The sequence below is a fragment of the Polypterus senegalus genome, chromosome 6 (genome assembly GCF_016835505.1).
Source record: "Polypterus senegalus isolate Bchr_013 chromosome 6, ASM1683550v1, whole genome shotgun sequence".
In the NCBI taxonomy this organism is placed as follows: domain Eukaryota; kingdom Metazoa; phylum Chordata; class Cladistia; order Polypteriformes; family Polypteridae; genus Polypterus; species Polypterus senegalus.
This window is the reverse complement of record NC_053159.1, coordinates 190,176,740-190,189,433: the sequence shown is the minus strand read 5'-3', so window position 1 is coordinate 190,189,433 and position 12,694 is coordinate 190,176,740. Positions and strand designations below refer to the sequence as shown.

The window sequence follows — 12,694 nt, the reverse complement described above, 5'->3', positions numbered from 1 at the left end:
CTTGGACAAGAGGGGGACCCAGCCATATCTTCTCTTTTCTCGTCCCTAAATCAGAGAAACTGCCCCTTAAGGTTGAAATTTTTGAGTGTGTGCATGAAATTTACATATGTTGCGTAAAAATAATATAAGGAACAAGAATTTGAAGAGAAAAAAAATGTATTACATTCCATTGTTGAGTTATTTGCCGTTCCAAAATTGGAACACTAGGCAAATCCACTTCTTACATTATACATAACATATAAAATTACCTGAATGTCATTCCAATAATGGAACACAAGGCATTAATGGGTTAAGCGTGAGACGATATAAACCTGCAGGCGAACGGTGGATGGGGTGACAGTTAACGGTAACTTCGTCCCACATGCACGAGTTTCCAGAAGCAGACCCCCCTCAAAAGAGCTGATTATTTAGAAATGCCACTGAGGTTGAAAAGGTGGTTAGTATTCCTGTTTTAAGCAGCGGCACCACACGCTCAAGTCTGTTCTATTTATTTGGTTAACTGCAGAAAACAGGGCAACCCAGTTAGCACCCCAAGTTTTTTTTGGTCCTTCTGGTCTTTACTTACTGCCTCCACCCTCAACAATTTTAATAAAAATGCACACACACACACACAGAGTACATAAATATTCACATAAGAGTAAGTGAATTACTCTACACATGGCACATGGTTTTTATGAAGATGTTCTACACTTCTGGGCCAGCTTCAGAAGCTCACTTGAAGCCACTTTTGTCTTGTATTTAAAGACAGGCTTCAACAGCACCGGTTGCCATTGGCCACCATTCTGAAGCAATTGCCAACCACTTTTTTGCCCCTGGATGCCAAGAATGTCGACCACCTTAGTGCTGCTCCAGATTTTCAGCACTGGATCAGAAATGGCTAGTTTTTGCTCATTATGTACAATAAAACAGATCTGCATATTACTTGCCAGGGGCCAGACGGCTTTACGATTAAAGTATAATGTGAGCTGCACTCTGGCACACTACACTTTCTTAGCATTCCCTTTATACGTGTAGAGCAAGTGAAAAAGGGGTAACAACCGACCGCCATGAATAGTGTGTTTGAGCTGGGTGTGCTGGTAACAGGAATGTTAAAGTCTCCATTAGTTTAAAGAGATGAACGCGAACGGATGAAAAATCCCACCGAACCCATGGCCGGTAAAATACGTCTGCTGTGTGGGAGTCTGTTCATGTCTGTAAAAATGAAGACGAGATGCGATTTTTTCGGACAGACACTTATATGTCCCGCGAGACGAGTCCACGGCCGGGGCCAGAAATAAAGGACTAAGAGTAGATGACAAAGTAGAACGTCGTAAAGAATTCAAAAATGTTGGCGCAATACACATGCAGAGCAGGTTAGAGATAATGGAAGAACGAAAATTCGAAAGTCTCAATAAAAAGGATAGTAAAGATCGTATTAGTGCAAACAAACGGAAATTATTACTCGGTGAAATAACGGAACAGCGAAAAGAGATCCAATATATTGTTTGATTTAAACATTAAGTTGGAGACTTGTAGATCATCTAATTTGTGCTGCCAGTGAGAATTAAAAGAGTCCAAAAACGTTATTGCAGTATGAAGTCCAGTGAGATGGTGACTTTTAACATGAGATTCGTTCAAGTCACACCCTACGTACAACTATTTTCAAATAAGACCTCGGTTACCTAACCTCTCAGTCGTGTGAATGCCTTGGGCAGACACACTTCCTGTGCTCTCAGCTCTTATAAATTTTATCAGGACAATAATTTTATACAATCTAGATGACATGTTAACGACAAAGCGCAGAAGACAGAGTATGGACAAACATTCGAAAAAGTCATTTTATTTTTTAGAGAAAAAGAAACGATATTCACAGGCAGCTCATTGTCACAATGCAAGTCCAAACACGGAATCAAAATTCAATGTGATCTTGAAGAAAAGTTAATTCCAAATACTAAAGTTTTAAAGTAAAAGTGAAAATAATGCCTATGTAACAATTCCCATGAAAATAATCTCTTTAAATTGGATATCCGGTAAACCAAACCTGGGGGTGGGCGAGCGAAGCAAGCAGGGAGTGGAGCCCCCTAGTAATAATAAATCATTACGTTTATTTAGCGTTTTTCTAACCTACTCAAAGAACTTAAAGTAAGATCAGTGTCCTTTTGACACATCTGTTCACTTCTTTTTGATTTTTTTTTTCAATGTACTGCAACATTAGTAAAATTCATCACACAATATTTTATTTAGTACTAATAATTATTTCTTTATAAAAACAATTTATGTGGATCATGATTTTAAAAACACAATAAAGGAACACATAAGAGAAATGCTGCTGAATATTTTAAGTAGAAGGCGAGCTGATGGAGTTCACACACACACACACAAGTGCATGCTGTTTGATTCATTAAACATTAAAATATGCGGCGTACTGTTACATATCTTCACTTATATAACACTTGCTATACAGGACGTGTATATTTGCATAACAAATCAATTAAAATACAGCAGGCAGTGTGGTGTAGTGGTTAAGGCTTTAGACTTCAAACCCAGAGGTTGTGGGTTCAAATCCCACTACTGACACCACAAGTAAGTCACCTGTCCTGCCTGGGCTCCAATTGGGAAACCAAAAGAAATGTAAGCAACTGGATCATAAACGTTGTAAGTGGCCTTGGATAAAGGTAAATTTAAAATAGGTAGCACTGTACTTTGCTAAAAATATTTAAATTACTAATAATTTATTACAGCCTGTATGGAATCCCCATGCTGTTCCTTATGCTGTAATGATTTATGCCAAAAGTAAGAAAATGTTTTCATTCTCCTGTGTTCACAGATGGCAACACTGGTGGTTTAGGCTTGTTAAGAGCAATTCAGATGAGAACAGGCCATTTAGCCCAGTAAAGCTAGCCAATCCAATTCACTTAATTATTACAGAGTTTTGAAAGTCCCTAACGTCTTACTGTCTACCACACTGCTTGGTCGCTTATTCCAAGTGTCTATCGTTCTTTGTGTAAAGAAAAACTTCCTATTCTTTGTGTGAAATTCACCCTTAACAAGTTTCCAACTGTGTCCCTGTGTTCTTGATGAACTCATTTTAAAGTCACCGTCTTGATCCACTGGACTAATTCCCATCATAATTTTAAACACTTCAGTCAGGTCTTCTCTTCATCTTCTTCTGCTTAAACTGTAAAGGCTCAGCTCTTTTAATCTTTCCTCATCACTCATCCCTTGTAGCCCTGATTCAGCCTAGTCGCTCTTCTCCAGACAATTTCTTGTGCTGCTATGTCCTTTTTGTAGCCTGGAGACCCAAACTGCACCCAGGACTCCAGATGAGGCCTCACCAGTGTGTTATAAAGCTTGAGCAGAACCTCCTGTGACTTGTACTCCACACATCAAGGCGCTATATAATCTGACATTCTGTTAGCTTTTTTAATGGCTTCTGAACACTGTTGGGAAGTCGATAGCTTAGAGTCCAGCAGTGTATTTTCATTTTCTGGTGCACAGTATAGCAAGAATACAAGATAATAAAATAGATGGCAGGATGGAATCAAGTTTAACGCACTTTAAATAAATGAAAGATGCACTCTGTGGAATCTCACTGTTAAGTCTTCTATAAAGTAGCCATCTTGAAGATTTTGTTTTATTTGTCACATGTACACACTCAAGGGTATATAGTGAAATGCAGTTCAGTGCAATTAAATTATAAAGCATACATTAAAAAAGGTGCAGCAAGTGGTATAATAATTATTAAACAACAAATATTGGTTAAAAGATACCAATATCTTTCTCCTTCTCAGTCTTTCTTTGATTTGAGGCAACGCAGGCACCTGCCAGATCTTAAACTGGCTGCAGAAAGAGTGAGAGGAGTCCATCGCATGGCCATTTGTTGAATTTCAAACAAAAAGGCACATCTGGGGACAACCTGTTAAAAAGTGTGTTGTGACCTGCGGAAAAATCCTACACTGCAGGGCTTCTTAAAATGCTGGCCACAAAAACTCCTCCAGTCCGCGCATTATAAACCATAATCGGGGTTTCAGGGAGAGAGCAAAAATAAACTGAACAAAAGACTTGACGCTGAGAGAAAAGAAAAAGCTAACATTGTTGTTATCCATTCAGGTGTTCAGTAGCACAAGGTAACTGAAGCTTAATAATTTATTAGGACGTTATGAGCGCTGGGACAATGCAGACAGACACACACACACACAGACCACAGCAACTACTGGGCTCCACACGTTTGAGTAGTGCCTCTGTCTGCTATGATATCTGTCTGTCATTTTAACTTTTGCGTCACTACAAGAAATAACAACAGCAAATGGAGTTTAGATAAGCATTGGGGCCTACTCTTATATGACATGTTAAAACGCTGCGGATATTTTGTCACAGCACGTTTGCATTTCCAGTTACACAGTAATGTTAAATGTCTTCAGTTATTCATTTAGATGTGCAGTCAGAAGGCGGATGTTGTGCAGCCTCTTTTGTGCATCTACTGGTGTCGATTCTGGTGTATCGAGTACTGAAATCCACATCTCCTACGGCTCTTCCTTATCCGTTCTCATGATGGAGCATGACACAACATTTACTTCAAACGCATATCTTGCAGTTCATATTTTCATGAACATAGCTGCCCAATTCTTTCAAGATTAAATTGACTCCTACGTTATTGTCATAACGCTACAACACAGAACACACAGCACCTGCGACAACAAAGCGTTCAGAGTTATCACCCAGCCACTGATGTCTTTGAATGCCAATTTTAGTATCTGATTTTACAGAAAGGGTTTTCCCTTGCAATCTATTTTTAAACATGCAGTGTTCTCTACACACGTGGCTCACATTTATACGTCTAAAAGGGTTTTTTTAGGAGACTTTCGACTGTAGACAATTCAACATAAAGCGAAACTTGCTGTCTGTCAGACCAGGTTAATGAGAGCACCTCTGATCTTTGCAGTTCAACATCCCTGCCCCTACTCTGAGCGACAACACTTCATGAGACGTTGGATTGGATTCGAAATGTGACATTCAGTGAGCCGTCTAATTGTTCCTACCCATTTTTAAGCAGGATTCACTCCTGGTTGTGTCCAGCCATACATATTACACTGTATATCAGTGAGACATCTTCGGTAGTGTACCTTTGTGTACAGTATACACTGTAGGCCCTGCAGCGATGGCAGGGTATTACCAGGACACACTTAGCCAAGTGCACAACTCTCTGCAGTGCTGTATGGTCCTTTTTTTGAGCCGTTTCCATGCCAGTGTGCTTTCTAAAGCCATGTGGTTGAAGGACTTCAAGACTCATCTTGATGCTCTGAATTTCTGCTACTGCCTGAGATGATAAAGGCGCTGCCTTGTCTTTCTTGTCAGAATATCTGTGTGTGGACCATCCTAAGTCACTCCTGATGTTAATGACCAGGTATATGAAACACTCGACTCCCTCCACTCCTGGACAGTATGGGAAGAGAGGTGTAAACTCAGGTCTTTTTGAAATTCAATTGCTAATTAACAAGTGTTTTAATTAAGAACAAGCGCTTAATAGACTGAAGTATAAAACCCAAATTCTCAAAGGCTTGCTTTGATCAAAGTATGTCACAGATGCAATGGACGTGTACAGAGCCGGAATTCTGACATGTTTACATTTACATTTATTTACTTGGCAGATGCCTTTATCCAAAGCGACTTACAAAACAGGAAAACGTGTTAAGTGATATCACTGGAAAGCTGCAAAGATGCTGATATGTAATTGAATAACATCTAAACCACTCCAAATGTAGGCAGTTAAAAATGGCAACCAGATTTTCAATTTTGACAACCAAAAGTTGATGCCTGGTTGCCAAACGCGTGAACCACTTTTAAGAGTTTGTATTAAGCCCTGGTTTAAGACACCTCATGAATGGAACTCAATTTAAACTGCTTATCTGGCTTAACATTTACCTCTCTTTCCAAAATCTTTTTGAAGTGTATACACTGTGTGCACAATTATTAGGCAAGTGAGTATTTTGACCATATCATCATTTTGAATGCGTATATTCCAACTCCAAGCTGTATTAACTTGAATGCTTATTGGATTTAAGCACGTCAGGTGATGTGTATTTGTGTAATGAGGGAGGGTGTGGCCTAAGGAGATCAACACCCTATATCAAGGTGTGCAGAATTATTAGGCAGCTAGTTTTCCTCAGGCAAAACGGGCCAAAAAAGAGATTTAACTGACTCTGAAAAGTCAAAAATTGTAAAGTCTTTCAGAGGTATGCAGCACTTTTGGAATTGCTAAGATATTGGTGTGTGATCACAGAACCATCAAACATTTTGTTGCAAATAGTCAACAGGGTCGTAAGAAACGTGTTGAGAACAAAAGATGCAAATTAGCTGCCAAAGATTTGAGAAGAATCAAACGTGAAGCTACCAGGAACCCATTATCCTCCAGTACTTTCATATTCCAGAGCTGCAACCTACCTGGAGTGTCCAGAAGTACAAGGTGTTCAGTGCTCAAAGACATGGCCAAGGTAAGGAGGGCTGAAACCCAACCACCACTGAACAAGAAACATAAGTTGAAACGTCAAAACTGGGCCAAGAAATATCTGAAGACAGATTTTTTTCAAAGGTTTTATGGACCGATGAGATGAGAGTGACTCTTGATGGACCAGATGGATGGACCTGTGGATCAGTAATGGCACAGAGCTCCACTCCAACGTGGAGGTGGGGTACTGGTATGAGCTGGTATTTTAAAGATGAGCTAGTTGGACCTTTTGCATTGAAGATGAACTCAAAATCAACTCCCAAACCTACTGCCAGTTTTTCGAAGACACTTTCTTCAAACAGTGATACAGGAAAAAGACCATGATTTTTATGCAGGCCAATGCTCCATCACTTGCATCAAGTTCTCACTGCGTGGCCAGCCAGTGAAGGCCTTAAAGATGAAGGAATAATGACATGGCCCCTTCCTCATCTGACCTAAACCCTATCGAGAACTTGTGGGCACTTCTTAAACGCTAGATTTACGGGGGAGAAAAACAATACACCTCTCTGAAGAGTGTCTGGGAGGCTGTAGTCACTGCTCGACAAAAAGCTGATCGTCAACAGATCAAGAAACTGACAGACTCCATGAATGGAAAGGCTTATGACTGTTATTGGAAAGAAGGGTGGCTATATTGGTCATTGATTGATTGATTGATTTTTTTTGAAATGTCAGAGATGTTTATTTGTACATTTTGAGGTGTTTGTTTATTATTCTCACTATAACAGATGAAAATAAACAAGTGAGATGGGAAAATTTTCATTTTTCCTTTAGTTGCATAATAAATCTGCACACTAATAGTTGCCTAATAATTGTGCGCACATATGTATTCCCCTGATGATGTTCACACTCACATTTCCGCTAGAAACATTCAGGTTTCAGGTTTATTAACATTTTGGATTGACTGATAGCACTGTGTTTGTTCCATATTAAAATTAATCCTCAAAAATACAACTTGCCTAATAATTCTGCACTCCCTGTATACTTACTGAGTATATCCTCTTGGTTGTACTCGTCTTCCAAAGGCAGCATATGAGTGATCTGATCTTCCTCCTCCACCAGATCCAGACCTTCAGCAATAACCGGATGATCCTTAAAACCGTCTTTCCGGATGGCAAACATAACTTCTATCATGTATTGGACCCGCTTGTCAATTTCAGAACCATGTAGAATATTTCGAAGCCTTTCAAATATAGCTGCGGGGAAAAAGAAAATCGTTGTTTAGTAACAATACATCTGTAAGAGCCAATCTTAGAAAATTAAAGCTTAAAAAAGAAAAACTTGTTTTAAAAATTCAGTAGCAATACATCTGTAAGGGTCAATCTTAAAAAAATTAAAGCTTAAAAAAAGAAAAACTTTTTAAAAAATTCAATAACAATATATCTAAGTGCCAATCTTAGAAAATTAAAGCTTAAAAAAGAAGAATTTTTTTAAAAAATTCAGTAGTGCTACATCTGTAAGAGTCAATCTTAAAAACTTAAAGCCTATAAAAGAAGAACTTTTTATAAATATTCAGGAACAATACATCTATAAGAGCCAATCTTAGAAAATTAAAGCTTAAAAAAAGAAAAAAACTTTTTTTAAAAATTCAACAACAATACATCTGCAAGAGCCAATCATAGAAAATGAAAGTTTAAAAAAGAAAAACTTTTTCTTAGAAAATTAAAGCTTAATAAAGAAAAACTTTTGAAAAAATTCAGTAACGATACATCTGTAAGAGCCAATCTTAAAAAATTAAAACTTAAAGTTAAATTCATCTAAGTGTTTGCATAATTTGAATAGGATTCAATTTTCTCCTAGCTATAGATTATGGTATAGCCTTTTACCCCCTTCTTGGCTATACCAGTAACACAGAGTGTGACTTAACCAGTTCGGAAATAGTCTCATTGCTAGCATGGACTGTTAGTCACATTTGCAGTTTGCAAATGGGATCGGCATACAGATTTGTGACCATTTAGAAGTGGTTTGACTGTATGACCAAACATAGAGAAATTAATACGCCTTAAACAGAATTTTCTTTATTTTAAAATACCAATCTTTTCTGTTTTTTCTGTGTGAACTGTTTTGCTTCAAAACAAAGATATCTGGTCTGTGGAATGATTTCAACACGTGTCACACTTTTGCCAGAATCCTATGTAGCAAACTAAAAGCAACGGAACTTAATTTTGGATAAATGCAGCTACAACATCTTTAAATGGCTCATGCTTGCCACTCTTCAGTGTACTTGCCATTGATGCCACGAGGAGAAACTTCAGTCAGCTTGAGCCCACACTCCTTAAGAAAACTAATGGCTACTTCCACACTGTCATCTGTGGGTCTCTCCAGAAGTAAAGTCAGCATCTCCAAACACAGCACTTCATGAGCCTGAATAGGGGATACAAAATGAACATCTTTGTAGTCCCCAAACCTAACATTACCTGTGCACCAAAAACATTATTGTCTATGCCTCAACAAACCACTTGGATTTAAAAGTTACAGATAACTGTAAAACTCTTAAGAACCAGAAAGAAACCCTTTAGATTGTTTAAACGACATTGTCCACTGGTACCACTGAGCACAATGCAAATTTGAAACTTCTGATGTTAAAAGTTAAATTATAATGGATTGAAAACGTATTCAGTCACACCCATTCATTTCCTATACACTTTGTTGTGTTAGAGATTTCATTTTAAATTGATAATTTTTTGACCATCAACCTACACCTACACTAAATAGCACACAATGACAAAGTGAAGACAAGATCTCTGAAAGGTTTCCAAATTTATTAAAAATCAAAAACTGAAATCACCCATTCCGAGAAGCATTCAGACCCCTCATTTAGTACTTTGTAAGACACCACTTTGGCAGCAATTCCAGCTTTGAGTCTTCTTATGTTAATCTCTATAAGCTTGGCACACCTGGATTTGGCCAGTTGATCCCATTCTTCCCAGTAGATTCTCTAAAGGAGGTCCACTGGATTGGATGGGAAGCACCTGTGAACTGCCATCTTCAGGTCTCTGTGGGAGTTAAGTCTGGACTTTGGCTGGCCCATTCAAAGACAATCAGAATCACCCAAAGCCACTCCAGTGTTGCCTTGACTGTATACCTTAGTTCACTGTCACACAGAAAGGCGAGCCATCACCCCACTCTGAGGTGGTGTGCACTCTGCTTTCCTGCAAGGACCTCTCTGGACTTGGCAGCATTCATCCTTCCCATAATTCTGTTTGTGCCACTGAGATGAATCCCCATAGCATGATGCTGCCACCACTACGCTTTACTGGTGTCAGGCTGATGATGACAGGTATTCACCAGACATATGTAGTGTTTGAAGTACAGTCCAGATAGTTTAACTTTTGTTTCATCAGACCTGAGAATATTTGTTCTCAGAGTACTTTAAATGACTTTTGCTCAAAAAATGCCCACCGTCTAGCCACTCTATCACAAATGCCCGACTGATGGAGTACTACAGAGATGATTGATCTTCCATCTCAGCAGTTGGCTTCTAAAGCTCTGTAAGAGTGACCTTTGTGTTCTTGGTCACCTCTCTGAACAACACCCTTCTTGCCCAGTTACTTAGTTTGGCTGGATGGCCAACTCTAGAAAGAGTCCTTCTTCCATTTCACAATTACCGAGGCTACTCGGCTCCTACGAGCATTCAAAGCTTTACAAATGGGTTGATCCCCTTGCCCAGATCTCCAGTATGCCTCATCACAATTTAATCGTGGAGATTTACTGAGGGCTCCTTTTTTGTTGTGTGAATTGTGGGACCTTCTAAACTCAGGTACACGTGTGCCTTTCTAAGTGATGTCCAATCAGTTTACTTTGCTACAGGGGGACTCAAATCAAGCTCTAGAAACATCTCAAGGAGAATTAAAGCAAAACAGGAGGCACCTGAGCACAATCTGGAGTGCCACAGAAAAGGGACTGAAATACTTCAAGGAATGACAGATGGCAATTTTTGATTTTTAATAAATTTGCAAACCTTTCTGTCATTATGGGTTATCAAGTATGGATTAAGTGGCAAACATGGCATATTTCTCAGTTTAGAATTATATCTACAAAGCAATAAAATGGGCAGAAAGTGATGTCTCAAATACTTTCTGAATCCCTTCATGTGCTGCTTTTTAAGGATTATTTCCTTGACTGCCTGTTTGGATGCATTTTACTGGGACAGCTTTGGTTGCAAAAATGAACCATTTTGATTAAGAAGTGTGTCCTACGTATAAAAATATTATGTCTTTCCAAGTTTGATTAGAAAATGAAAAGGTAGCTTTTTTAACATACAAGTATCTCTGATTCTGACATAGCACCTCTCTCTGTAATGTTCTTTAATGGCACTGTCTGCACGGTAGATGAAGGATGTGACTTAAACAGAGATGTATTACAAATTAAATAATCTGTGAGCGACGATGAACGTGTCAAGAACCACATCTCAAGTTGAATGTACACCTCATCATCACCTCAACTGTGGCACTGCGGTCACCTCCCACCTATTTGCAGTTCTGTGTGCCGTTTGGGTCTCCAGGCTACAAAAAAAGACTAGAAAAGAGTAACCAGGCTCACTCCAGGACTTCAGGGGATGAGAAATGAGGAAAGATTAAAAGAGCTGAGCCTTTGCAGTTCAAGCAAACGGAGATGAAGAGGAGACATGACTGAAGTGTTGAAAATGATGAAGGGAATGAGTCCAGTGGATCGAGACGGTGACTTCAGCAAGAACACGGGGGACACAGCTGGAAACTTGAGAAGGGGAAATTTCACACAAGCATTAGGAAGTTTTTCTTCACACAGGGAACTGCTTGGGATAAGAGACTAAGTAGTGTGGTAGCAGCAGGACTTTCGGGTCTTTCAAAACTCAACTTGACATTTTTTAGAAAAATGAAATGGACTGGCAAGCTTTGTTGTGTTGAGTGGCCTGTTCGTGTCCAGATTGTTCTAATATTAGAATTCTCTCTGGAGTTTAAGAGGACGCTCCTGCTTTGCAAATCCTCACACTTAGACTCTATTAACTGCATGAACAATGTCTAGTAGGCATGAAGAGCACCTTACAGTACTGTATAGCACATGCAGACACAAATGACTACGTGTCACCTATTAACAAAGGGCAGTGCTGTGACCTCCACTATACTGCAGTGCCAACCAAGGTGCCCCACTTGATCACAAAACTATCATTAATACGGTGAATTATTATCTTTAAAAAGCTTTCTTTTTTTCAATTTCCACTGAAGTGTGTATGCTGGTTTACTTATAATAGTGAAGAGTGAACAAACTGGTAGACTAAACAGTTTCTAATTTGGTTCAACCAAGCTACAAAAACTTACAACGCCCATCAGACTGCCAGAGGTTCCAGATCTTTGGTCCATGCAATATTTTCCTAATCAAAAACCGTAGAAACAATTCTTTATATGATCGATCTTAAATACGGTGACGCTGTCGTAACCTCTGTTTAAGGTCTGGCTTATACTTGGGTAATGATTCCTACTGGCCTAGATGTGCCATCGTGCCAAATTTCAGGTTTTTAGCTAAACAGGAAATAAATTAGGAAACACACACTACCAGTCAAAAGTTTTAGAGCACCTCAGGTTTTCTTCAATTTTTATCACTTGAAATACAATGAATGACCTAAAATGGTGAAAAGGTACGAAGTAAACTACCCAAGGTTTAAATTTAAATTTTAGGTGAGCAAAAAATGAAAAAAAAAGGAAATTTCAGATAATAAATGGACCTTCTTCAGGAAACAACTAATGGGTCACAACATATAGATGTTCTGCAGCAATTAAAGTAAATGAAGCCTTGGAGGTTGAAGCAAACAATTTGCACAGATGTCCCAACTTCTGCCGATTACTTAAAAAAAACCCTCTGTGTGTCTTAAAGCAGAGGTGGAACAGACTGTGTTAGTACACCCTCTGAAGTACCACTTGGACAATATTACACTGCAGAATGGCAGGAAAAGGGCAATTAACACATGAAATGAGACAGTGCGGTATTATCCTTAGAGGTGTAGGCCTTTCATTTTGAGCAACTGCAAAAAAATATCGAAGTATCAGTAAGTCCCCAAAGGGAACTGGAAACTGGAAGAAACTCTGAAAGGACGAGACCTGACAAAGTCACAAGCCAATCAAAAGACAAGTTTGAGGGTCACCAGCTTGTGTGATCTCAGGCTCCCCATGGGCACAACAGCTTCAAGTAAACTGGCTACTTTCATGAATCAAAAATCTGAAATAAACTTTGTACACT

The 12,694-nt window shown here is 38.9% G+C and overlaps 1 protein-coding gene across 2 annotated transcripts in view; it reads right to left on the bottom strand.

Moving 5' to 3' along the window:
• cwc22 (CWC22 spliceosome associated protein homolog) overlaps positions 1 to 12,694 on the bottom strand; it is a 232,121-nt gene that overhangs the window by 142,453 nt on the left and 76,974 nt on the right. For both annotated transcript variants that reach the window (XM_039757757.1, XM_039757756.1), the window contains exons 10-11: positions 8,710 to 8,845; positions 7,471 to 7,677 (exon numbers count right to left, since the gene is read on the bottom strand). In XM_039757757.1, the coding sequence (XP_039613691.1) occupies positions 7,471 to 7,677; positions 8,710 to 8,845 (343 nt within the window). The remainder of the gene's footprint in view (positions 1 to 7,470; positions 7,678 to 8,709; positions 8,846 to 12,694) is intronic.